Below are 27179 nucleotides of genomic sequence, written 5' to 3'. Positions count from 1 at the left end.
CTCTGGAAAACTTTAGTGAGAGCCTCCTGAAGGAGAGGATACCTTAATTTTATAAAGGCCTACTCTGTGCCAAAATACGATAAGTATTATTCTGGCTAATAGGGGTTTGTTTATTTATTCTTTTAAATTACTTCCTGTAATAACAACAAATGCTCCCGTGTTACACGCGTTCAGTAGAATCCATGTCACAGCTGACCGTTTTATGTAATTTAACGTGACTCACATCGGTTTGAGATTATCGCTCTTACGGATGGGCGGGGATGGCCGTGACCGAACGAACGTACTGTTCCTGTTTCACCCCTGCGACCGCTATGCTAAATCAAACGCACCAATTAGAATGAACCTCGCCGTGTGGCGCGTGACCATCCGGGTACTTCTGTGTAGTCACATAACGGCAACTAAGGCCTCTGATTTGCTGCGCGTAAAGTACGTTTCTGTAAATTATTTCAGGGTTTTACACTACAAAAAGACGCATCCACACAAACTATGTTGTATTTAGACTTTAAGTCTGATGATTAACAAATGCAGTTTAACGAAAAACGCCATGTAATCGACGGCTGTGAAGCACATTACGGAAACGTGACGGAGAAAGTCTTACATAACTTCCAGTTCTGACCAATCAGGGCGCCTGGTTTCTTCCTTCTTGTGCCTGTGGGTGGAGATGTTGACACACAGAAGAGACATCTTGTAGGCAGCTGTTAACACGCGTAGTGTACATTTACAGCATTTACTGTGTTCGTATTTTAAAATAGTTGTCAAATTTACCTGCATTAATTATAGAGCTAGCAATAAACCGTAAACCTTCGGACGTTTTGAAGGTTTTTTTTACGTTTTAGCGACGTGGGTTTGAGCCATCTGAAGGTGTCGTATTTCTACACTCGCTTTTTCTTCAATTGTCGCTACTAGCTTGAAATAGTTTCATTTTTAGCTTTTTTTTTCGTGGGTGTTTTCACTGTGTTCCGGGGTTTATCTGCGTCTACACATGCAGCCAGAGCTGCTCAGCAAACCCAACTCGGTGGATAAAGTCATGGAGCAAGGTTAAACTGGACAAACCTGCTAAAAACTGCGGAGCAGGTTGAAAACTCTGTCTTTCGTTTTTGTCTACTGTCAGAACAAAACGTGAACGGACACCCTCTTTGGTTTGCTTTTGTTTTGCCACTGGGAGGACCACCCTCTTTATTTTCAACGCTGCGATGAAGAATTCAGACAGCATGGGAGTCAACACCATCCATTGGTTTAGGAAGGGACTGCGACTGCACGACAACCCGGCTCTGAGGGACTCTATCCGGGGTACTGACACTCTGCGATGCATCTACATTCTGGACCCATGGTTCGCTGGTTCCTCTAGTGTTGGCATCAATAGATGGAGGTAAGAGTTTGGACAGGAGGGGTCATAAAGATATTTATCTGAACGCCTCCATGGGGACTTAGTGGACCAACTTCTGCTGGATTTAATTAGACGGTATGAATTAGATGCTACGAAATAACTTTTGCTCAGCTGAAGGCTTTCTGTGTGGGGTTTGCATGTTCTCTGAATGCATGTGTGGGTTCTCTCTGGGTACTCTGGCATCCTTCCTCCATCCAAAGAAAACAAACCTGTGGCTGCTGGAGATAAGCACCAGCCGAGCAAGGATTAGGCAGGTATGAAAAATAGATGGACGGATGGAAAATAAATATCTTATGAAACTTTAAGTTCAACCTCCTGATTCTTTATTTAATCCAAAGTTTGAATAGAAACCATATAACTATATATATATATATATATATATATATATACATATATATATATATATATATATATATATATATATATGTATAACTAAGAATAAGGAATCGTTTACAATGACTTTATCATTATAATACTGTCAAATATTAATTATTGTACTCCTAATGTGATAATCTCCTGTGTGACTGACTATTTAAAAACACTTTGAAATTTAGATGCTTATCCTACATTATTTACTTTGTTTTGCGGCACTTCTCACAGAAGAAGGATCCCAACAAGTTGTGAAGCTGCTACTCTGAAATACTTACTAACTTGGTATTCATCACAATCAATCATTTGCATTTGAGTTACTTGAGAACTGTAGATAATGGGTTTTACATTTTTTATTATTATTTGATTATAAAAGTTTTTCTCCAAATCCCAGTGCTATTCACAAAATAACATTTATTATCTGCCATTTTTAGAAATTCACATTCTTCATTTATAATCATGTTAGTTCATAATCTCGTGGTCTTTCATATTATTGAGAAACACTACTTTCAATTTATCCAAGTGAATTTCTTTTGTAGACCCAGTTTTATTAGAAGCAGAAATTGAATTCTCCACCACCCATGCGCTGGTTGCTAGTCTCTCTGGGTTGCGTCTTTTGCATTTATTGATAGAGTATACATCTGTAGACTCATAACTGTGCAGAATCACAGTGCAAGCACGGTGATGTTATCCACTGCACTGCAGTGAGTCAGCCCACTTGGAGGGGATCAACCAGAGAACAGCTTGCATCTCAAAACCAGCACAAATAAGAAGCTGATTGTTGAATCCAGCTGACTTGGAGGAAATCACCATCATCTATGTCATTAATAAACACAAGTGGAAAAATTGAAAGATTCCTAGGAATGTGAACCTACTTGCAATTTAATCATTCATTTTATTTGTATTTACTCTGTCAACCATCATATCTTTGATACATCATGTTCCGTATGAAAATTGTAGATTTTCCGCAGTTAATCTGGTGCTATGTGGCAGTAGCCACGTGTTGTTTCAGCCCAAATTATTTTTTGAACTTTGATTTCATTTCAACTAATGTTATCTAGGCACTAACAGTGTAGACCAGTCATGTCTTGGTTAAGGCTCCAGGCAAAGAGTTGCTGGTCTAATCACCATATTGCTAGTTCTTCTTAGCCGTTCAGTTTTCATGTTAGACTCAGAAACAGTGTCAATGTGCCAATGTTTTTATGTGGTTTACTTTTTAAACTAACTTGTCAACCATCATTTTAGAGGTTCTCATTGAAGCAGTGATAGTCTCGTATAATTCAGGGGCCCTGGGCTGTTTTTCCCTAACATGATCCAGACATGATGCAGTCATAAAAATAAGTGTCTGAGTTGTGCAGTATATCCAACCTCTAAAGAGTTCATTCAGATCAACTATGCTTGTCAGTACTGATCTTGTGATTGCATTCTGTGTATCTGTCAGCATAAAATATAAGTCATTTGGTAACGTCTGTCCTTCTGTTTTCTCAGGTTTTTGCTGCATTGTTTAGAGGATTTGGATGCAAGTCTGCGCAAACTTAACTCCCGCTTGTTTGTGATCAGAGGTCAACCCACAGATGTCTTCCCTCGTCTTTTTAGGGTATGAAAATTACTTCCAAGTTTTTGTTAATCTAGGTGAAAATGAGAATTAACTCATGTGTTTTTCCAAAAAGTAAAACCACAAGGTTAAATAAATGGTGAAATTGAATTAAGTTTAACATTTTATATACATCTAGAACTTAATGCAATATATATATAAGCTAACATAACTAATGAGTCAAAACTGAGAAAATACAACATTAGATCAAGTTCACTCAAGGTTCAATAAAAGTATATGAAAATACGAACTTTAGCAGTGTAATTCTACAGCATTGTGGTTGTTAAAAGTGATTCAAAAAGCCATTAATTGAAACATCTAGCATATCAGTACAAGGACGAATAAGATAATGGTACAATAGAGGCAGCATTACAGGGTAAATCAAGTAAACAATTATAAGAAGTCTATAAATCAGATACTTTTTTCTTGCAAAAAAAATTAACTGATTACATTTTCCAGCAAGTCAAAAACATTTTCATTTGGATAGTTTTAAATTTTGTGCTGCCCTTCATTACTGTTTGTGATTGTGTTGATTATTCTACTTATCTGTTTTAATAAAAGATGGATTTGTGATAATGTCTAAGTTTTTTCATACCCTGTTATAAACCAAATATTGACAGAATTCTGTATTGACAATCAGATTTTGGAGTTTGTACATTCAGGCCGGTTTGGACAAATTTATGATGTTAAATAAAACAACTAATTGTATTTAAACACATTCCAGTATTGTGTTTCTCAGACTTTGTGCAATAATTTGTTTCCTAGGAATGGAATATTGCGCGGTTATCCTATGAATATGACTCTGAGCCATTTGGAAAGGAACGTGATGCTGCCATCCAGAAACTAGCCAATGAGGCTGGCGTGGAGGTCACTGTCCGGATTTCACACACGCTCTATAACCTGGACAAGTGAGTTAGTCTGGATTATTTGTTGGGACAATTTCCTGTGGCAATCAAACTATTTAAAACTGTTGTTGTCATACTACGTGTACATGTAAGGGCCTCTTTAAAACGCCTTTTTGTCTCTTAAAGGATTATAGAACTCAATGGTGGTCAGCCTCCACTAACATATAAGCGCTTCCAGGCTATAATTAACCAAATGGATGCTGTGGAGCTGCCTGCAGAGACAATCACATCAAAAGTAATAAAAAACTGCACCACTCCAATTACTCATGATCATGATGACAAGTTTGGAGTTCCATCCCTTGAAGAGCTTGGTGAGCTTCTTCTTCATTTTAAGTTTGTGAAATGTGTTTATAGGCTCCGCCACCTATTTGTTTCGACCTAGAATGGTGATTTCCGATTCGTTCGTTAAGCTACACTATTTTTAGAGGAAAAACGACAACTTCATTTTTCATGCCTAATATATAAACTCTGCTGCAGAATTTTTATTTTGACACATTTCTTGATTATTAATGAAATTGTCAAGCTTTTTAGCAAACCTCCCTCTTTGCTTTAAACCACAACTGTTAATACTTGTTTCATTATAGTATTAGTTTTTCTATTCTCAAGATCAATGAATACTATTGGTCGGTTTACCTAAAATAACCCAGAATGTTGCAACTAGGTATACAAATCTAATTGATCCATCTCGTTTCTGAAAGCCATGAACTAACAACACTTTTCCTCTGGTAGGTTTTGAGACAGAAGGCCTCAGCACTGCAGTCTGGCCAGGCGGCGAAACAGAAGCCCTCATGAGATTAGAACGACATCTGGAGAGGAAGGTAAAAATTTACCTTTTTAAAGTACTGACCCGATGAAATACATATAATCATTGAATATATGGGAAAATAGCTTATTTCACAATCTAGTTTTTGAATAGTCAATTAATTCATGATTTTAATTTAGTTTTTTGCTGTAAACATGTTGATATGAAGAGATAATTTTAGTACTACTTTCAATATATGGATCCTGTTCAGAGAGGACAGCAGAAGGCCTTTTTTAGTTTTTTTACAGTATACAAATGACCCCTGTTCTAAAACTTAACAAATTATAACTGTCAATTATTATCAATCATGATGGGTGTGCATAAAGAATAAAACACAATCAGCAATATTAAAAAAAATATTGCTGATTGTGAAACTTACTTTTTCACCACATATAACTTGAAGTTCAAATTCAGTTTTTTGAACAATTTTAAAGCAGCAAAGAATATCAGAAAATGTAGAATGAGAAGAGGAATTTCTCAGATAACTTCAAAAGCATATGGATGGTGGTAGAAGTGAATTTACAGTTGTAACAGATTACTGCTTTTACTGACTGAGCGTTTTTATTTCAAAGTAAGCCTCCAGTTTTGACTGGCATCAATTAATAAGCATCTAATTTCTTATGCCTGTAATCTATTCTGGTCAATTCTGTTCTTTTTGCAGTCAGCTATAAAAATGTTGCTAAAAATGATAATATTTTCTAAATGTTTTTGCAGGCGTGGGTGGCAAACTTTGAGCGTCCTCGAATGAACTCCAACTCCCTGTTAGCCGCTCCTACAGGCCTCAGCCCGTATCTGCGCTTTGGATGTCTCTCCTGTCGGCTCTTCTACTTCAAACTCACAGATCTTTACAAAAAGGTAGAAATGATCCTGACAGATGAAAAACATTTCTTTGCAATATACGTTAGCTAAATATATATACTGTAATAACTGAAAATGTGTCATTATAACAAATAACAGGCTTGTTTCTTAATTTATCAGGTGAAGAAGAACAGCACACCGCCTCTGTCCCTTTATGGCCAGCTCTTATGGAGGGAATTCTTCTACACAACGGCCACCAACAATCCCTGCTTTGACAAGATGGAGGGAAACCCCGTGTGTCTTCAAATACCCTGGGACCGAAACCCGGAAGCACTGGCCAAGTGGGCAGAGGGACAAACAGGTTATCCATGGATCGACGCTATAATGACCCAGCTGAGACAGGAGGGCTGGATCCATCATTTGGCCCGGCACGCTGTGGCCTGTTTCCTCACAAGGGGAGACCTCTGGATCAGCTGGGAAGAAGGCATGAAAGTAAGAATAATGAGGAGAAGCAAAAATCCATTTCCTGCCTGAAATTTACATGTTGTCATTGTGGGTATAAATGCCATATTTTGGAGGTTTTATGATGCAGGTGGTCCATTCGTTTTCAAGGGTGAAATTGAAGTGTACAGCACTTGTAGGTAAAACCAATAATTGGATGAGAAAGTTTGAAGTTGTTGTGGATTTAGTCTAATTTAGTCATATTTTAAAAATTATTATAAAAGCTCAAACAAGCAGATAGTCCCGCCCAAAGATTTTTATTCAAATGAGGAAATATTTCCTCAAAAATGAAGAAATATGTTTAAGCTGGTTGGTTTCTGGCACCAACACAACATCAGTGCATTACCCACAAAGGTTTTGTACTGTTAAGTTCAAGGCTTTCCAGAACCTTAATGTTATACTGCTTAGTCCTTTGATGTAGATTTGGGATGATTTTTCCTGCTTGAATGTTTTATTTTGTGTCTAATCTTCATTCATTAGCAGCAGCTTTCAAATGAAGACTCCTCCTTTGTTGTTTTCAGATTTTGTACAAAAATCACAGGCAACAAATCAGCCTCACACATGATGCTGGTACTTACGATTTTGGCACTTGGCATATTGTTCTTTGGCTTAAAGTCTCACTTGACTTTGCTAAACATATATATTTTTTCATTATGGCTAAAAAGCTCTATCTTTGTCTTGTTTAACACTAAAACCTTGCTGCAGCAGGCATTGGCCTCTCTGTTTGCAGCAACATTCAGTTTAGGTTTAATGTGTTTTTGGACCATACACTTACTTTTGGTCAGCATCCTCTCAGTCCATGGGAACATGGAACTTCCTCCCCTGTAGACAGTGGCACTGATGTTGCAGTAGTTTCTCGCTGTTTGCTGCAATCCGTTTATATGGCTCAGATGAAAGATGAACGTAATTAATTAAGATTAAGATAATTAAGATGAATTAAGTGAATGTAAACTTTTGACCCTATGTGTCACAATTAACTTCTCGGTTGAGTCATCTAAAACATTGGAATAAATGGAAGTAGTAAAGTATTGTTGTTTGTTCGCAGGTCTTTGAGGAGTTGTTACTCGATGCAGACTGGAGTGTAAACGCCGGCAGCTGGATGTGGCTTTCTTGCAGTTCATTTTTCCAGCAGTTTTTCCACTGCTACTGTCCCGTGGGATTTGGTCGACGCACTGACCCCAGTGGCGACTACATACGGTCAGTCACTGCTTTCACGTGAATATAAAAAATGTTGTCTTTCTTAAGGTTAGGATGTTTGTTTTGTGCTTCTCACAGAGATTAAACTGGGAAACCAAAATCTCATGGTTAACTTGTGCTTTTCTAAACCCTCACATGGGGGGAAGGAATGTCAGATGGTTTCACAAAATTGCAAAAATAGCAAGTGCATCTTGTATCTTCACTGTCCCTATGAAAAAGTTCCTTAATACAGTGAAAACAAAGGGTGCTTTGTCCCTGTGTTTTATTTTGTGCATCTTTCTTTTTTTCAGTCGTTACTTGCCTGTGTTGAGGGGTTTTCCTGCAAAATACATCTATGATCCTTGGAATGCCCCGGAGGATGTGCAAAAGGCAGCGAAGTGTATCATAGGAACCAACTACCCCAGACCCATGGTGAACCACGCCGAGGCCAGCCGCGTCAACATCGAGAGGATGAAGCAGATTTACCAGCAGCTCTCCTGCTACAAAGGACTGGGTAAAAGACTAGAGCTGGATGATTGTTAAATCTTCAAGCACACTGTAGATTAATATTAGATGCAATGAATGGCAGGTGCCTTCAATTTTTTTAGTTTTAACAAAGTTGAAGGCAGCTGTAAGAACAATTTATCTTTAGAAAAAAGAATGAGACAGATCTTCAATTTATTCCTACAGGCGATGGCCATCACAGCCATCGACCGTAATGAGTTGTCCTGCTTTGACACAAGCAGTTAGTCTCTTAGACACTAAGTCACATCGTCACATAACCTATTAGATCTTGTTTCTTTCCTCTGACCCAAACTCTAACGCAGTAGAACAGGTCCAAAAATGTTCAGTCCCACCCATGCTTACAGTGACAACCTCATCTGTTTTATTACTTTAAGCTATAGCTGAATTCTTCTTCTCAATGCATTAACATTCTTCACAGTACAATCTGCTGCTGTGTTCTCCTCTCTTACGAAAGTTATGTTTTCATACAGATAAAACAAACAAAATATTTATGTGGAGGAAAATAAGTAAGTTTATAAGTACAGCCCATTTCAAAATATAACCACTTACTTTTTGTCACATTACTACTTACCCACTTAACTCACTTCATCAGGAAAGCCAAGTTGCCACTACTTAGCATTTAATTGTAAGCACTGAGACCATTTAGACATTAATGCCATTTATATTTGATTTCAGTGTGTGTGGACTCTTGATGTTGATGTTGTTGGGCAGAAATCTGTTTTCCCAGATAGCCGCCACACCCTTGCCGAAGGCACAGAGGGTCAGTGTCAGGGGACATCGTCTGTGTAAATGCAAAGTAACAATCTATGTAAATAAAATGGTTGCAGGAAATTACGGTATGTTAAAAACCGTTAAGAAATGCAACTTTAGTTTTCTTCCATCAGTAGCGTTTCGAATGATTGTTTTTTGGTCTCATATGAGTGCAGCAGCTTCATAAACGTGTTTGCTGTGTCACCAGTGTGGCTTGTGGAAAACCTGTATTGAAAATTATGTATCCTTTTGTCTCGCACCTTAGTTGTTGTCAATGTTGTGTTACTCTCACTCATACAACTGCAATAAAGTACATTTGATTTTGTGGTTGTACTGTGACAAATGTGAAATAGTTCAAGGGCCATGAATACTTTTGCAAGGCAAACTATCATTATTCTGAAGGGCAATTTGTTTTACGGCTGGTAGTAAAGCATGAAACACATAAACACACGTTGTTCACTTTACCAGTGTTTTTATACTTAATATGAGTAATTGCTGATGTCTCTGTGCATGTCAGATGGCAGCTTGGTCAAATAATTTAATCCCATATAGGAGCATTTCTAAATTTTAATTTAAAGCTACATGATGAATAAGCATGAAATACTGTTTATGTTTCAGGGCTACTTGCAACTGTTCCAGCAAATCCTAACAATGGTGCAAATGGTAGCAACGTTGGAGGAGCCAATGCTTACTCTGCTGTAAGGTCCTTTGAAAGCCCCCTGTTGCAGGAGGGAACATCTCAAACAGGTACGGCAACTTTAAGAATACAATTAAGTTGTGCATTATTCTCAGTACGCTGTGATTTTTGCAGAAGAATCATCATATTATTCAAGACTAAAATTGATTCTCATGAGACTAGAGCGTGATACCCAGCATTTGGAATGTGGCCTTGCAGAGCTGCTCTAGGTTGTTTACAAGTGTTAGATGAATATAATGAGTTATTATGACGCATCTCTAATACTCTGTGAGGAGAAAAGTGTAATATATCTTCAGCACTATAATAGGCTGTCAGCATTTTTTGTCACTCATCAATGAAAGCTGCTTGCTAATGTGTCTGAAATCTTGTCGATGTCTCTCCTGTGTCATATTTGATAGTTGGACGGAGACAGTCCTCGCAGAAACGCCGTCATGAAGAGACGGAACCTGAATGCAGCTTCAAATCCTGGAAGCACAGCAAATAGCTTGGGATATTAATAATGGATATTAATAATCCCTCACATGGTTTCTGTTCCATGTTCTCCGGTAGCAACAATTAACTCCTGCCGAATGACGATGGAGATGAGACCGTTAATCTGCTGGTACCATTCAGTATTTCTTTTGTGCAGGAAGAAGTTTTAAACATCAAGTGAATTGTGAGTTGCTTCCATTTTAGATATTGCTTGTTGACATGTGTTAGTTACAGGATGGGAGCTGTTTTACCTCTCAGGTACAACGTCATAAAACTGTAATATATCAGACCAAACCATGCAAAAATGACACAGCCTGTTGTCTTCCACTGCAGTGTGTAACTGCAAGAATGATGAACCTGCCAAACAATATTTCTTCACATCATTTAGCATTTTGATGGAAGAGTAAAGCATCTTCTTAAACTCATACACATAAATAAAACACCTGTTGTTTCAGCACAACAATGAACAATTTGGAGTTTTCATTCCACAAAAGTTGAGATTTATTTTCTGAGCTAAGAGTCTTATGTACAGTAGAAGCCAGTCAATATTAATCATTTTGTAAATATTTGGAACTGATTTTATGTTTTTGTATATTTTGCTGTGGTCTCAAAAAAGTCTGTGAACAAAGGTACTGAAATGTAAAGATTATAATTTAAATATATATTCTTTTGTCACCTCAGTGATCGTAAATGTGTTTTGTATAAATAATGACAATTTTCTGAATGTTTTGACATGACAATAAAAGACAAAAAATGATAAAGTTTTGCCTTTGATAAAGCTTCCATTTTTCTGTTCACCAAAGGAAATGCAGTAATCTGATATTTAAATGCAATGGTTCTTGGTGGCATTTTAGAATTGAAATGACTCCATAAAACAGCAAGTCAGGCCTTTTAGCGAAATGAAATGCAGCTGAAGTCATTGAAATACGTCTGCATTTCCTGCAGCGACTGGTCAGATTGGAGCTCCATTGAAGAGTATGCAATTCCCCTTGAAGTATACCCAAAAAGTATACACTAAAGAATAATTTTAAACAAATTATTTAACTTTCCAAAAACCTAGTTTCATTTTCATTAACTCATTTTATAATGCAAGAATTAATCACATGAAAATTTAGAAATGTTTTCATATATAATTTTAAGTTTTTCACTTTTTGTTTTTATAAGGTTTCCTTTTTCAAGAAATTATCACGAGAATTAACACATCTAAAAGTTGCAGGACTCTGGCTCTTGAATAACACCACTGGAGAATATAGGGACCTAAAAATACTGTACCAATCTTATAAATAACGCCCAATCTTTAGTCCATTCTGTACTGAACACAATGCCAACAAACCAACTGACATGTTTGAGTAGTAAAGATGCAACGACATAATTGGCATTCATGGTAACGATGTGTAGAAATCCTTGCGAGACTTTTTCTGCAGTATATGGAAGCCCGTTTCCGCCACTCTGTTAAAAAAATAAAAATAAATTATAGTATAGTATTATAATACTATCTCATTATAATGAGATACTCATTATAATGAGTTTTGAACAGGAACTCTTTGCTTATTTACTGTATCATACAATATATGCTTAAAGGCATACATATCCTGTAAAAAACAGAAAGACTTTAAACTCTAAAATCTAAAATAACTCTATCTCATTATAATGAGATAATTTATTTTTATTTTTTTTAACAGAGTGGCGGAAACGGGCTTCCATAGGTTTGCCAACCGCCAAAAAAAAAATCGAAGAAGAAGAAGAAGCCGTTGTAGAGGATGAAGACGGAGGGCACGTGGTCTGTTTTGTTTAACGTGTGAATGTTTAAACATTTCTTCGGTCCAGCTTAAACAAGTTCATTAACAAGTGGTTAAGTGTTGCGGAAGAAACATTCACAGAGTTTAGCGAAATAACCGTCGAGTCGGAGGAAGAGATGGACGATCAGCGCAGACTGCTGGCTTTTTCCCGGACTCCCCAGATAATCTTGCACCGAATAGGTAGGAAACACCAACGTTTGGTGTTCCGTCTCGCAGGTCTTGTGCGCAATTCTGTTCCCCTGAGAAAATTTGTTCCCCCCGTGTCGGGAGCGCGCATTACAGCCAGAGAGGCGGATCTGACCATTTTCACGGCGCTTCTGATCGATTTCTCGGTAAAAACAACTCAGGTAAGTTGTATCAGTTTCATCTAGCTACGGCGAATCGTCACATGACCAGGCATCTTTACGTTTTGCCTGTACAAGAGCAAAGTCAACGGACATTACCAGAGGGGCCGCTTTTCATTGGCTGATGCCCATTCTACGTGGTCACGTGCGTGGCAGTCTCACAAACAGACGCTTCCTGTTAGCTAAGTACAGCATAAAGGCAGAACTGATACAACTTCTACACCTTGAAGCCTGTCTGCTACACAGTCTTACGTTAGCTAAACAGATCAATATGCAACGTGTGCTGTATCTGACATACACTGAACATTTTATTTTAACAGAAAAGGCTTTGGACTAAACTGTTACTCGTGTTAGCCACGCTAGCATCAAGTACAGCTAGTCAATCAACCATCGCTGTGTTCAGGGAAGCGCTGATTAATAATCGAGAAATAAATATCAAGCCTGGAAACTTGATATCATAACGGACTGAATGTTATGTTTTTAACGTAATCTTTGCTCGTCTTAAGGGGCGCAGGCGGTTGCCACGGTAACAGGTTTAAACTACAAAGAGACAGAGAGTAAAAAGGTAGGAGTGGTTTTGAGTTGATCACCTGTTCGGGTTATTTTACCTTTGTTTACTTGTTTACTTGCTGTGCCGCATTACAGCCACTGTAGTTTCTAAACGTTGGACTAATTACCTCGTTTGTTTGTGAGTTTACGTCATTCACAACAAACATCAAATAGAACAAATATATTTAATAAAATTTTAACAAACAAATGGCTTCTACGGTGATAATTATGTGAAATTAAATTAATTATATCCCAGCTTCAGAAGATTTGCCTTTACCTTTACAGAGCTCTTTGGTTCCTCCTATCAGTCTGTAGCTTCTCATATTGACGTCATCAAACCAAAGTTCAGATCTACCATAACTGACTGACACCTGCTGGCCTCAGGTTTGTAACCAGCTTGTGACTGAGAAACCAGTAACCACCTCCCAGATGATGACATGAACTTGTTAGCTCCTCTGTCCATTGTAGTGGCTGATATATTGTGAAAATCCGGTAGAAATGATGCACTAATCCAGTCATGTTTATGTAGAAACAACGCGCTGTGAGGCTTTGCTTGTGAGACTTGCGGTCACGTGGGTCGGTTGTGGGCGGAGCTTGGTAAGGTCCATAAAATACTTTAATAATCAACTATAAGTAAAATATCTTGTACATATGTTCTTTAAAAAGTCTTCAGTACCTTTAAAAGGTATGTATCTATTTATACATACAATCTAATCTATTGTCTGTATAAATATATTAGATTAGTGTAAATTAGTTCACGTAGTTTCCCACTGGCAACAATAAATCCTGAATATAAAACTGACATTTAACTAACATAACCAACATAAAATGTAATAATTCCTAAATAACAGAAATAATTATAACTTGCACTTAATTAAAAATTTCCAATTACAAATTTGGGATTAAATTAAAGTCTTCTCTCATTTACTTCAATAAATAAAGTTAACAATTCCTCTTTTTTCTGTTTTCTTCTCTAGATTGCCAACGACATAACGTTTATAAGAAGCTATGTGACCTGAAGAGGAGCTCCATTCTGGACCAGGAGGAGTTAGAACCTCTGCAGGTGAAACAAGAACAGGAAGAGCCAGATGATCAACAGAGAAAAGAAGAGCAGGAGGATCTAAAACATCAGCAGATAAAAGTGGAAGAGAAAGAAGTTTACTGCAGTCAGAGTGAAGAACAGGTTGCATCAAAACAGGAGACTGATACCTTCATGGGGGCTACTGTTTATGTGCAAACACAAGACTCTGAATCAGAACCAAACGGGAACCAAGTCAACTTCCAGGAAGCTCCTGCAGCTGAGAAGAAAAATCAGGAAAGAAGCAAACCTTTCTCATGTGTCATCTGTGAAAAACGTTTCACTGCCAAATATGCCCTCAATGATCATATTATAATTCACACCGGTGAAAAGGCGTTTCCATCTGTGAACTGTGGAAAAAGTTTTAGTCAAAAGCATCATTTAACTCGGCACATGATGATTCACACTGGTGAAAAGCCGTTTTCATGTGGGAACTGTGGAAAAAGTTTTAGTCAAAAGCATCATTTAACTCGGCACGTGATGATTCACACTGGTGAAAAGCCGTTTCCATGTGGGAACTGTGGACAAAGTTTTAGTCAAAAGCATCATTTAACTCAGCACATGATGATTCACACTGGTGAAAAGCCGTTTCCATGTGGGGACTGTGGAAAAAGTTTTAGTCATAAACAGAATTTAACTCAGCACATGATGATTCACACTGGTGAAAAGCCGTTTTCATGTGGGAACTGTGGACAAAGTTTTAGTCGAAAACAGGATTTAACTCAGCACATGATGATTCACACTGGTGAAAAGCCGTTTTCATGTGGGGACTGTGGAAAAGGTTTTAGTCATAAACAGAATTTAACTCAGCACAGGATGATTCACACTGGTGAAAAGCCGTTTTCATGTGGGAACTGTGGACAAAGTTTTAGTCGAAAACAGAATTTAACTCAGCACATGATGATTCACACTGGTGAAAAGCCGTTTTCATGTGGGAACTGTGGAAAACATTTTAGTCGAAAACAGAATTTAACTCAGCACATGATGATTCACACTGGTGAAAAGCTGTTTTCATGTGGGAACTGTGGACAAAGTTTTAGTCATAAACAGGATTTAACTCAGCACATGATGATTCACACTGGTGAAAAGCCGTTTTCATGTGGGAACTGTGGAAAACATTTTAGTCGAAAACAGAATTTAACTCAGCACATGATGATTCACACTGGTGAAAAGCCGTTTTCATGTGGGAACTGTGGACAAAGTACAGGATTTAGCTCGGCACATGATGATTCACACTGGTGAAAAGCTGTTTTCATGTGGGAACTGTGGACAAAGTTTTAGTCATAAACAGGATTTAACTCAGCACATGATGATTCACACTGGTGAAAAGCCGTTTTCATGTGGGAACTGTGGACAAAGTTTTAGTCGAAAGCTGAATTTAACTCAGCACATGATGATTCACACAGGTGAAAAGCAGTAGAACTATTTTCCATATTTGTCCTATGTTGAGGTTCATTATAAAAGTCATTTAGATGAAAACTGGAGGGCTTTCTTGTTTATAAAGTGGGAAAATGGTTTAAGTTTCTAATTTGTTAAATGTGATAATTTGGATCTTGACATTTGGATACTTAGAGATGTACAATATGAATTTGAAGTATTGATTTGTATTATTCTGTATGGAAAGAATGAGTGGGGTGAATTACGTTTACTTTAATATATTTTTAATCCAAAATAAAATGTGCTGTTGTGCACTCTGTGTAGATTTTCATTACGGTAATTGTTTTGCACTTTGACATTTACTGTATTAAAAAAAATCTTTGATAGGTTTGTCTTTAAAGCAAAACTAGACTGAAACTGATGCTGTTATTTGTTTCAAATTATATTGACCAGTCTATATAATAAATATTAATATTATGTTGGCTTACGCTAGCGTGTTGGTTAACACGACTTAACCCCTTAAATACGGGTGGTTTAGGTTTTAGTTAAAAAAAAAAATCCAATGTTAGCTTAAATTCTTTGGTTACCATGTTGCGGTATGTTAGCATAACATTAACTCAATCCATTGAGTAAGTTTAGCTTAGCTTTTTTGTCCCAATTAAACAAAAGCTAATGTTACCTTAAATGCTACATCATGTTGGGTAACAGTAAATGAACCTGTTAAGGTTAGCAGCTATTATCGCTGTGGGGTGGAGAGCGTTCTCTGTCTGCATCACTTGTGGCACAGCAGCTGCACTGCTGCTGAGAGGATGGCTCTGCAGAAAAAAATACCAATCTTTGCTTTCATCAACCTATAAAACACTGTATAATTTCTCTTAAGTCCAGTCACATTTCTAAATTCAATTCAGTTGATTTGTATAACACTAATTTACAATAGGTAATCTCAAGACAATTTACAATTTACCAAAAAAAAAAGTCATTTCTATTCTACTTATTATATAGTGCAGCAATTTAAATGTATAATACAAGTCACAAAAAAAAAAGTTAAGTTATCCGAGTTAAAAATGCAGATTGCATCATGTCATTGACTCGTCATTGACTTGACTTGTTTATATGCTTCTCCTTCTTCAAATTACTTTTACTCTGTAATGATTGATTTTATCCATATTTTCAGGGGAAGCTGTGGAACCAACATGTACAGTAGGTACAGCCTCTCGTCAAACTTCAATATGACAGGTCATGAATATGAATATGAATATTTAGGGGGCGTGAGGGACGAGGGGAGGCGGTCGGAAGTGTTGACAGATTTGTCTTAAAAGCAAAATGAGATTGAAACCGATTCTGTCATTTGTTTCAAATTATATTAAAAAGTCTTATTTTTAGCTGTCTACAAGCTTTTCAGATACATTAAGATACCTTTGTCCATTACAGGAAATGTAATACCATCTGTAAACTATTTTCATGCATTTATTATTCTTGATTGTACAAAGAATGTGTGATTATTGTCTTCAATAATTTGGTGACTCCCATCTTAATTGTATAATTTTTCTCATTTCTGATGCTGTCTCCTTTTAAAGATTCTTTTATAGATATATGTTTAAAGTCTTGGAACGTAACAAGAACAATTGCATTTTCTATAAAAATGGACGTGTCTTTAACAAATAGCTTCTTAACTGTATGTTAAAAGGGCACATGTTGCATTCATCGAATGCTCTTGCTGAAATTTGCAGAAATATGAGTTCAGCAGGAGAACAGTTACTGAAATGTAATGAGTAGAATCAGCAGGAAAAATGAAATAGTCTGCGAGTTTGGTGACAGAAAAAAAACTGTCGTTTAAGCTGAATAATTGGAGTATTATTGAATAACAAAAATCTACAACTGTGTTGTAATTAATATTTTGTCTGGTAAAAATGTTTATTCATAAACAAAGAGAGCTAAGATAATCCCCAGTTTTTAATTTTTTTTAAAATCTGAATTCCAATGGTATTGGGAATCTCTGAAATATATTGAAACATGGATACCTGACTGAAATATTAATGGAATTGCTCATTGATGCATGTTAAAACCAAAATAATCGTCCACTTGTAGTTTTATTTAATATATTTTATGTCACTTATGCTTTTGTGTTCCCATTTCTAAGTTTGTCTCTGCGAAGCCCTCTAGATTTGCACTATTGTAAATTGCCATACTTTTTTTTTTTTTGCATGCATGCATGCATCGTTTAAAAAAAGAAAAAGAAGTCTCAAAAATTAAATAGAATTGAAGTTAAATTGGATTTAGTTGATTTTATTTAGGAATAATTCGAAAAGTAAAATTCATCAGATTATCTGTGTTGATTATTTAAAATGAACGGTTATTTATTAATAGTATGTAATCCTTGAGTGACGCAGTAGCATGATCGCACACTGAAAACTAGAAAAATCCAACTGTTATTTATTCAATTTAAAAAAAGAAAATTATTGGCACTCCTGCTGTCAGTACCATGGGCATGTCAGTGTTCAGCATGCAGACTCCTATGCCAATTTAACGAAGTTTCCTCTCTCTAAATAGACGCTTTACTAAGAGCCGTATTTTATGTTCACTGGTAGTGAACCTCATTGTCATTCAGCGGGTGGTCAAAGGATCCACCCGTGAACTTTAGCAAATTTCCCAAGACCTTTAGATAAGAAGTAACCCTGCACCAAACATGCGGGGCTTCTTTTTTGTTTGTTTGTTTGTTGTCATTTTACACCAAACCAGTTGGTGCTTCGAGAAAAGCTCATCATTTGGCCAGCGCAGCTGTGAAATGCCACATTTATGTCGATCATGGTAATAACTGTAAGCTAAGCGATAGAAAATGTCTGTGTTAAACCCATTCATTTTTTTTCTTGTTCAAATATGAGAAAATGAATAGGCCGCTTTATGTGCACGTGTTTTTTTCCTCTCTCTCTCTCTCGGCTTCAGTCAAAACAGAAACCATCACATAAGGAAAACCACATGCAAGTCAGGTTTTTCATTTTCCTATCAACCAGAACTAAACCAAGTTGTTGCTATGCGCCTTGTCCCAAATGCGTGAATATTCAAATATTGCAAAATCGGTCGATTATGACTTGCGCTTCAAATACAGAACACAACTCTAATCTGTGTAAGCACTACATGAAGATGCAACACATTTGATCATCCTTGTGTAATCTGTGCAGCCTGTGACTCACTCGGTTACGGTTTTGTGACAACAAAAAACGAGGAAACGCTGCACCGTGTCCAATGGCAGCAGCCGCTCGGTGGGCGGGGACAGCTCAGCGCAAATTCAATAAAAATGTTCAACTCACACACATGCAGCTTCGTGCTGCAGACCTCCAACCTGCGCTGCTTCCTGGTTGAGATTTTCTACACCGCCTGTTGCTGGAGATGGAGCAGGATCGGGAAACGGTGCGGAAGAAACCCGTTCAGCTCATAGCGGCGATTTGCAACAACATGGGAATGGGGAAAGACGGGACGCTGCCCTGGAGTTTACCGTGAGAATAGCAGCTTAACACACTGCATACATATTGTATTATGTACTCAAGGCTGCTCGATTTTTGACTTTTTAATGCTATAGAATAAAAATGACAAATTTAAAGAAAAACGTAGCTCTTACTGTTTTTCTACGTAAAAAAAAGCGTATACTGTTTTAATAATCATTAGTATGAGTTTGATCAAAGCGTAACAGTTACTTAAAATTTATTTTGTTCATTTGTTGAAGTTTAATTAATTTTACTAGAATGATCCTTTATATTTTTATCAGTATTCCAAAATTAATGACGCAGTCTGCTCTAATTCTGGTACTGAATAATCACGAGTATGGCATTAGTTAAGCTCTGTGGTGAAGTTGCTTAATCCACACAGCCATATGGATGTTAAAGAATAAGTTATATACTGGTCAATGAACTTGAGAATAGCAGCAAAATGTAAAGAAATGGTAGAAACTTATGGATAACTAAAAAGATGCTGTACAGTCACTCATAGCAGCTGTAGGAGATTGGCTGCAAAGCTCTCTAAGAATTATAAGTGTATACGCTGATGATAACGTTGTACCTTAATTTGTAAGGCTAAAGGCATCCCAGCATCACATAGAGTATGTTATGAGCAACTCTGTGCAGTTGTTAAATTGGTGTCCTGTGTGTGAAGGAAGTGGAGCCGTTATTGTTTTCCTTTCCACCTATTTTCTGCATGTGGAAAAACATCAGTATGTGGAATCAGTGAGCAAAAACTAAATGTTTATGGCCTAACTGTGGAAACTATGATATCCACAGATCTGAATTCCAGTACTTTCTGAACACCATCACAAGAGTGTCGCGACCAGGTAGTGCTCAACGTTACTTCAAGAAAATAGTTTTAAGGCTCCAGCTTGAACACATTTTTAGGTCATATTCTGCTATTCTACAGGTAACATGAATTTGCTGATTTGGGGGCGGCTCTGCTGGAATTCCCATTCCGAAAATATGTTTCCACTGGCCAACTCTCTGCATGTAGTGCTCAGTAAAACATTGAGGTGGGTATGCTACACAAACACCTACAGTTATATGTAGCAATATGAGCTTTAGCAAAAACGCCTGATTTTCATAAACAAACTACTCACTTTTTTCTTTTCCTTATTTCTGTGAATTAATTTTTCTCACAGCTCTGCCCCAGATCATGCCCACTTCTTGTGTCAAGACTTTGAAAGTGCTGTCCGCCTGGCTGCTCAGCCTCCCCTGTCTGACATAATAGAGACCGTCTGGATTCTTGGTGGGACGCAGGTCTATGAGGTGAATCAACCTGATCCATATTTTAACAGTAGAACAAGTTTAAGATACTTTAATATAATGCATTTGTTATATTTTTCTACAAACTGGCCCAGAATCAACACAACAACTGCAACTAAGTATAGTTAGTTTCAGTAAAGTGCAATACTTATATTTCAAACAAGGTTGGAAAATTTTCAGTATAGCAACTCAATGATGTCTCCAGAATGGCCTCAAAGTTTCATCATTTTGATGTTAGTATAGTGAATTGTAGTTCTCCGATGAACAGAATTATGATTGACAATATGCTAAATATAGTGCAAATGAAACACTGTGAATAATAGGTGGCGCCATCTCGTGGCAGAATGATGCACATCTTGTAGGTCTGAGGTATTTAGCATTTGCAATGTCCTAGCACAGTTCTAAGCCAAAAGGAATTGATTGAAAGGGGTTTAATTACAATAATTAACTTGCATGAGGCTTTTCCTGTTGTTTTTAGAAGATATTTGAGCTGCATTGCTGATGTTTTAGCGAGTAATGAAAATTAGGCACGTGTTACGCTGAATTTTTTTTCAAGAACGTGCTAATCTAACTTTCTTTCCTCCCTTTTTTGGCCTCCTATTGTTAGAAATTCCCTCTTGTTATAAATGATTGAATTATTTATCCGGTCTTGCATAAATCCCGGCTTTGCCAAAATTCCTTTCCTAATCAACTAGAATAAAGACAGAAACTGTGATTTAGAGAATGGACTTAGCAGAACACTAGCAGACAGGCAGAACAACAACAACAAGCGCATTATTCTGTTGTTCAGGATAAAATGGAAGCTTACTCTCCAAGCATAAACAGATCTTTGGTTTTTGTTTGTTTTCCATCTATCCATCCATAAAGTTTGTGTGTTTTGCAATGGCTTTTAAGTCAACAAGGTGTGGACTTATTTTAAATATCAGTTTAAATTATTTGAACCATTTCAGAGCTAATAATCCAAAGTCTGAGTGATGTATTACAGATTAATGTTTGTACTCTAACTGGATTTTCTGCGCTCTACTCTGCCCTACCAGGATGCATTGAAGCACCCGTGGTGTGACCTTCTTTACCTGACCGATGTCATGGCCGACTTTGACTGTGATGTGTTCTTTCCTGAGTTTGACAGAGAATTATTTAAATTACAGGAAAAGTAAGATTTCGTCTCATTCTGAAACTGACGGGCATTTGTTTTTCTTTTCTGAAAACTGGGGCGATGCATCTGAAACCTGCCTGCATTTAAGCTGTTTAGTGACAGAGCTATTTGGCCCCGTGGCAAAGAAATGGAAAGCAAGAGTCAGCAATATTGTCAGTGAAGCTTAAAAGGATTTGCTGACCCAAACCAGAGCTTTGAAGAGCTTTGCTGCTGTGAATAGAATAAATCTGAAATGCAAATTACTAACAATGTGTTCATCAAAGTTAGATTTTGTTCCTATTTTAAGAAATAGTAAATTATCACTAAATGCAAATCATAAACTTCATTCCGTGACAATTTATTTGCAGGTGTGTTTTGTTTTTGATTTTGTGCCACACTGAAATGTTTTAGATTGTCAAACAAATGTTCATCACATCACATCTAAACCAACCTGCCCAAATTTGAAAATGTGCCCTCTAAATCTAATAAGTTGTATTGTCTTCAAGCAGCAACAAGTGCCATTAAATGCTTTTTATAATTGACTAAGTGTTTTACATTGCTTTGGTATCATCCTGAGTTACTTTGCTTTAAAGAATAGTCCTATTTCAGAGTTTCAAGCATGGAAGGTCTTTTTAATATCGACCCAAACAGAATCTAACTACACCACTCCAAAAACATTCATTTTGTGGTTTTTACCTATTCAGAAATGGACTTTGGCAGTTTGATGGGTTATGAATAATTTTTCAATAATGGTCAGGTTGGCTTGGACAACTCTCCTAAAAACAATGATCATTTCAAATCCTTTTTTTGTATTTACTCTGGAACATTTTCAGAGTAAATCTTGTACAAAGATGGTAATCTGCGTTAGATTTAAATGTTTTTATAGAGGTCTTCTTTTTGAGTTTTTATAACATGTAGGTATTATATATATGTGTGTGTGTGCGTGTGTACACAACTCACTAGCAAAGTTATTGCTATATAAGTCATATATGTATATGTATGACATACCTGACTCACTTGTTTTTCATTTGTTTCCAACTAAGATTTCCAGATGTACCGAGTGAAATTCAAGAGGAGAATGGGATTAGGTTCAAATGCCAAGTTTTCAAGAAGAAGACGGATGATGCCTTCTAGATGAAAAAACAATTGAAATAATTGCAAAAAAAGAAGCAGAAAAGGTTTTTAGCAAACTTATCTTTACACTCCTTGGTGAATCATATCCAAAACTGTGGAGTTTTAGGACAGCAAATAATACACATTGAATTGAAAAGAATATAACTTTCATCACACACTACACACTAAATTTGTGCAATTTAATACTGTATTTTAATATTGCATAAAGTACATACAATTAATGAAATAATTAGTTTAATTAACACTTAATTTATCTATGGAATCAATCAGTATTTTAGAATTGAATAAAACATTTTTTTCCATAGATTTGTAGTCTTCTTCAATGTGTTTGGACAGACTCTGGTATTAAAAAGTTCCTCCTCTTGGACAGAGCTGTCAACATTTAACTCTTTGGGTCTTTGTATTGTCCTTGCATAAAAATCTTCCGCACCAACGATGGAAATGTGTGTCACTCTGTAAGTTTTCCCCCTTAACTGATTGATACTTTGGGGAGTTACAGACATAATTCAACTTGTATTAAATGATTTAAACAGATGTGGGCAAATGTTGCAATTTGTAATTTATTTTGAATAGAACATGTTTTAGTGTTTTTATTATTATTATTATTATTTCACCCTGTGTATTCCTGTTTGAGATCGTTTATTCAGACACAAGCAGGTGTTATTCTTCTAACTAGAAAATCAATTTACAAGTCGATGTTTCTTTCCGTGTGAATAAAATGTTCCTTTACAATCGGGTTGTAGTTGGTCGTTTAAGCCACTAGATGGTGCCATCGGAGAGGACAGAAAGTGCACATTTGCTTGGGATAGACGACGCGGTGTGGATGTGTTGATGGTCTATCGAATGCGTTTTCTTAGGAAATTATTCTCACACCTGTCACGGATATAAGTCTTTCCAGTTTTGGTAACCTGTTTAGGAAAAGTTGAAAGGCTCCCAAATTGCAGTCTGCCCTCAGCAGAACGGGATGGCTCGTCATGTTTTCTGTCATCAGCTCTGCTCGTAAACTCATCGTGGATTTTGTTCCTGTTGATGCCACTATAATTCTGAGGAGCCAAATCAGGAGAAACAGCAAAAGAAATATAGTGAAATATTTCATCATGATTGTACAAGACAGAATGAAAGATTTTCCATAACATCTTGTATGAGGGGGAGACAAATCTCATTCAATGCGCCCAATCTTGGTTTTATTTGGGGTAATTTAGTCCAGATTTAATAACTTTAAATATATTTGACATGATCCACTATTGTGCAGATTTACAATCATAAAGCACAATATCAATATAATTTGACAAATTAGAGTATTAATGAAAAATTTATGTATTTCAGCAATTCAGTGCACAAGTAAAACTGGTTATATAGCCTAATTACACACAAACTGATGTTTTAAAGTTTTTATTTCTGTCGACAAAGATCTTTTGCCTACAGGTGATGAAAACATAACATTTAAAATTAGAATATTACATCAGACCAATAAAAGACATTCTTAATGCAGAAATGTGGGTCTAATGAAAAATAAGTTTAATACCCGTAGGTTTCAGAAGGTACTTTTAAGCTGACAATTGAGCCTCATCATAACCCACACTCTAATTTATTGAATATGACTGTATTGTATAGGACTGACCTCCTGTAAATTTGTCACTCTTGTTGCTCTTGACATCCGCTTCAATGTCTTCCATTTGTGATCCATCTCTGGTTGAAGCACAACAAGGCATCAAAATCAGAAAGAGGAAGAACAAGATGCTGCCAGAAAACGTATAAATAGACTTGTTTTCTTTTGAAAAGTGAACACATTTTCTTTCACAACCAGTTTGGCCGAAAAAGAAAAAAAAATCTAAATTCAAAAAGAGATGACAAAGTGAAATCAACTGCAGGCCCTGTACGCTCTTCAATGTGATTAGTCATATTTAATCAACTTTGGTTTTAACTGCAATTGTACAGCTATGTGACTATTCATATTTTTTCAGCATGAAAATATCAAACACAGAACTACCCCCAGATATTTTCTACTCCAAACTACAGAAAACAAACTTACCGTTCAGCAGTGGCAGATGTCCAATATGTTCTTGCAAGTTTGCTGTTTGTTTTGATATGATCAGTCTGACTGGTGCTTTTGGTTTCCAAGGCAACCAGTGGCAAGGGCAGTTTAAAAGACTGAAATTCGAAAAGTCTTTTGGATACAAAAGTGGAATCAGAATCGGCTTTATTCAAGTTTTTGTCCACAAACAAGGAATTTGACCACAGTTTCACTTTGCTGGACATTAAATGTATAAAAGAAAGAATAAAAATTAAATTCTTTTGTAAATGTGTAGTAACTAGCCTACAATGTTTTTACAGTGAATAATCAAATTCAGTTCAAAAATAATTTGTTAATGCCAATGAGAAATTAAATTTTGTAACTCATTTATTCAAATTCTTCAAAGAGGTGTTGTAGATTGTGATGGTTGTTGGCAGGAAAGATCTCTTGTAGCAGTCTGTATTACAGTGAATTTGAAGACACTCTAACTGAAGACACTCTTCACCATCCTCATGAAGAGGATGGTGAAGAGTGTCAGAGCAACACTCGAGGTATGTTTTTGATGAGGGAATAACATTATGACACGATGTATAGCTCCTAAAAGTAAATTTTGCTTTATACCATCTCTTCCTCTCACAATGAGACTAGCGGCAGCATCAAGTAGCTAACAGTCAGATGAAACTTCATATCTGCTGAGCTCGTCATATGAACTACTACTCAGTCCAGTGCTCCTAAAGGTGCGTTGAGAACGCACCTTTGAGACGCGTTGAAAACACGTTCGACACTTCAAGTTTGGCGCCATCATCCATTTTTACACTAAATTTGTCCCCCCCCCCAACACATTTCCAGGAAGCAATGCATTTTGTTCCATTTTTGCATGTTTTTCACATCCTATCTGCTTCATATCTGCACCTTATTTTCAACACAGAGTGCACTAAATACAAGCACATTCAAACATGACTATTAAGACTTGCAGATGCAATCACTTTGCACTTGCTCGGCACTCCTGGATATAATGGTTTAGTGTCTCTGAGTCTGTCTATGAATGCATTTGGTTCATCTGCATTCATCTGTGATGCAGAGGTAAAGCAGTTAAAAAGGTAAAACAGGCAAAAATAAATAAATACACTAGCACAGTTTAATGAATTTATCCGAGTTTTTATGAAAAATCTGATTATGTTTGGTTCCCTCCTGACTTTTTAGTAGCTCACTTATGTTTAAATTCTGGAAAAAAGATGGACCTCAGCTCTGTCCAAGGCTCAGCTCTGCTTGTAATCAGTAAAGATTAAGTCTGACTAAAAGCAATTTATACATCTTTATCTTGACAGCCACACAAAACAAAGTACCTCGCCCAGATTTGAAGGAGAGCTGGTGATTAGGACTTGGCTCCTGGTACACAAACAGATTCAGTGTGGAAACGCAACAGGAAGTCCACTCCATGCGGTACCACCAGCAGGGAGGGATGTTCTATTTGGCAAGTGAGGTTAGGGGTCTCACTATGCCACTTCCCAGGGTCAAAATCTATCTCTGGGCAGTACTAACCTTTACATTTGTATTTTTTGCACTATTCAGGCTTTTATAAGATCTGATCCTGCTCTAAAAATCTACAATTTGTAATAGCTCATATTCTTTCTTTATTTACCTCAAGAACTCTATAATAAGCCCAATTTATTGGAAAAAGTACGTGACCCCCTGACCCAGAGAAATACAAATGTCAAAAACAAGAGCTTAAATGTTTGTCAAAATGATCAACTTCATCATGAGCAGATTATGTCAATCTCATAGCAACAGAATAATATATTTTTTGGAGAATCTCACATGGTGTTTAATGCAAAATTATATTTAAGTTTTGTCATTGAACATCAAAAACTGGGTTTTGTACTGGTATTTTCTTCCTGATGCGTGACATTCGGTTTATACCGAGAGCTAAGACACACTGATGGAAACACTTTGATGGAGAATAAAGGAATAGAGAAAACTGACATGCAAATCCCTTTCAACAAAATGTTAATCATGCTTTTGTGAGTGAAAATGTGTGTGTAGTTTGAATTTCAGCTTTTTTTTTCTACCCATGTAAGCAGTTTGAAAAAGACACTTTAAATAAGAAATCCCCCAGACAAAGTAAATGGACAAATCAGGACATGAAGACATTCATCTGTTTCTGTTGCAATGCACTAAGTTAGACTTGCATGAAATAAAAAAGATTCACATGCACTCATATTAACCTCTCAGGCTTGTCTGAGTAGTTCAATAGCTTAGTATGAAATGAGCTGACTGTCAACAGAGGAGGAAAGGACACCAAGTGAGTAATACCTCAGGCCTTATCTCACCTTGACTCATCCTGATTAACTCCTTGTTTTTATTACTCTGCATTGAAGACAGGCATAAACCATAAACAATCAGCGTAGCGAGGTAAAGTTACTGCCGGTGAAAATTAGAGACCTTCAGGACATCAGCTGCGGTGTGCTGGTGGTAATGTTGTTGCCCCTCAGGCTTTCTCATGTTGTGAATGGTTGGAAAAATGAACTCTGGTCAGACATCCATCTGCTCGGCTTGGTTTCATTACCAGATGCGCTCAGTGTTGCATCACCTGCCCGCTGGCTATCGTCCTGACTACACGACCGCAGTGAGTGATGCCGAAGGCAGCAGATGGGAAGAGGAAGTTGTTAACGTCCAACAGCACAACTCTGGAGGCACACATCCTCTGTCTCAGTCATGACCCCCCGTTGTGAGAGCAAGGGAACCTCGGGGCGTAAAGTCGTGGCTTCATTAGAGGAGAAGCTCGCTCTCATTAAAAAGCCACTTTATGTTTCAAGGGCTTTGCATGGGTACAAACATCACAGCAGATTCATTATAACATGGCCTCTTGATGTAGACAATGCACAGTATGACATCTTTTCCCCCCCCATTTCTTACATCCAGCCCTCACTCAAAAGCTTTTCAGAAGCATCTTAGATTTAGGGACAGCAAACTCTTTCAGGAATAGGGTCAAACATAAGGGTCAGTTTTGC

General features: G+C 37.0%; 3 protein-coding genes and 1 long non-coding RNA gene across 4 annotated transcripts; 3 read left to right on the top strand and 1 right to left on the bottom strand.

Annotated features, from left to right (window-relative positions):
* The first annotated feature begins 650 nt into the window (after positions 1-650).
* Positions 651-10736, top strand: LOC102219615 (cryptochrome-1-like). Its single transcript, XM_005815648.3, has 11 exons — positions 651-1369; positions 3245-3353; positions 4116-4258; positions 4382-4566; positions 4985-5073; positions 5772-5912; positions 6036-6347; positions 7402-7553; positions 7844-8046; positions 9426-9554; positions 9903-10736. The coding sequence occupies exons 1-11, from the start codon at positions 1194-1196 to the stop codon at positions 9986-9988; spliced, it is 1725 nt and encodes a 574-aa protein (XP_005815705.1). The 5' UTR covers positions 651-1193; the 3' UTR covers positions 9989-10736.
* A 969-nt stretch (positions 10737-11705) lies between these two features.
* LOC111611777 (gastrula zinc finger protein XlCGF8.2DB-like) lies at positions 11706-15072 on the top strand (the record flags this gene model as incomplete). The annotated part of the gene is made up of 4 exons (XM_023349749.1): positions 11706-11954; positions 13645-14054; positions 14391-14894; positions 14968-15072. Coding segments are annotated over exons 1-4 (1083 nt in total), but the record flags the coding sequence as incomplete, so codon positions are not given.
* Positions 15073-18407: 3335 nt separating this feature from the next.
* LOC102237950 (dihydrofolate reductase-like) lies at positions 18408-22688 on the top strand. Its single transcript, XM_005803268.3, has 6 exons — positions 18408-18616; positions 19394-19443; positions 19527-19632; positions 19762-19888; positions 20923-21038; positions 22064-22688. The coding sequence occupies exons 1-6, from the start codon at positions 18510-18512 to the stop codon at positions 22152-22154; spliced, it is 597 nt and encodes a 198-aa protein (XP_005803325.1). The 5' UTR covers positions 18408-18509; the 3' UTR covers positions 22155-22688.
* Positions 22689-22993: 305 nt separating this feature from the next.
* LOC102237789 lies at positions 22994-24304 on the bottom strand. Its single transcript, XR_312745.2, has 3 exons — positions 24187-24304; positions 23776-23843; positions 22994-23197 (listed from the first exon to the last, which is right to left on the bottom strand). It is a non-coding gene; the product is annotated as an uncharacterized LOC102237789 (long non-coding RNA).
* Positions 24305-27179: the final 2875 nt, after the last annotated feature.

The sequence above is a fragment of the Xiphophorus maculatus genome, chromosome 2 (assembly GCF_002775205.1).
Source record: "Xiphophorus maculatus strain JP 163 A chromosome 2, X_maculatus-5.0-male, whole genome shotgun sequence".
NCBI classification, from domain to species: Eukaryota; Metazoa; Chordata; class Actinopteri; order Cyprinodontiformes; family Poeciliidae; genus Xiphophorus; species Xiphophorus maculatus.
The sequence above is the reverse complement of the archived record's forward strand: the minus strand, read 5'-3'. Positions and strand labels throughout refer to the sequence as shown.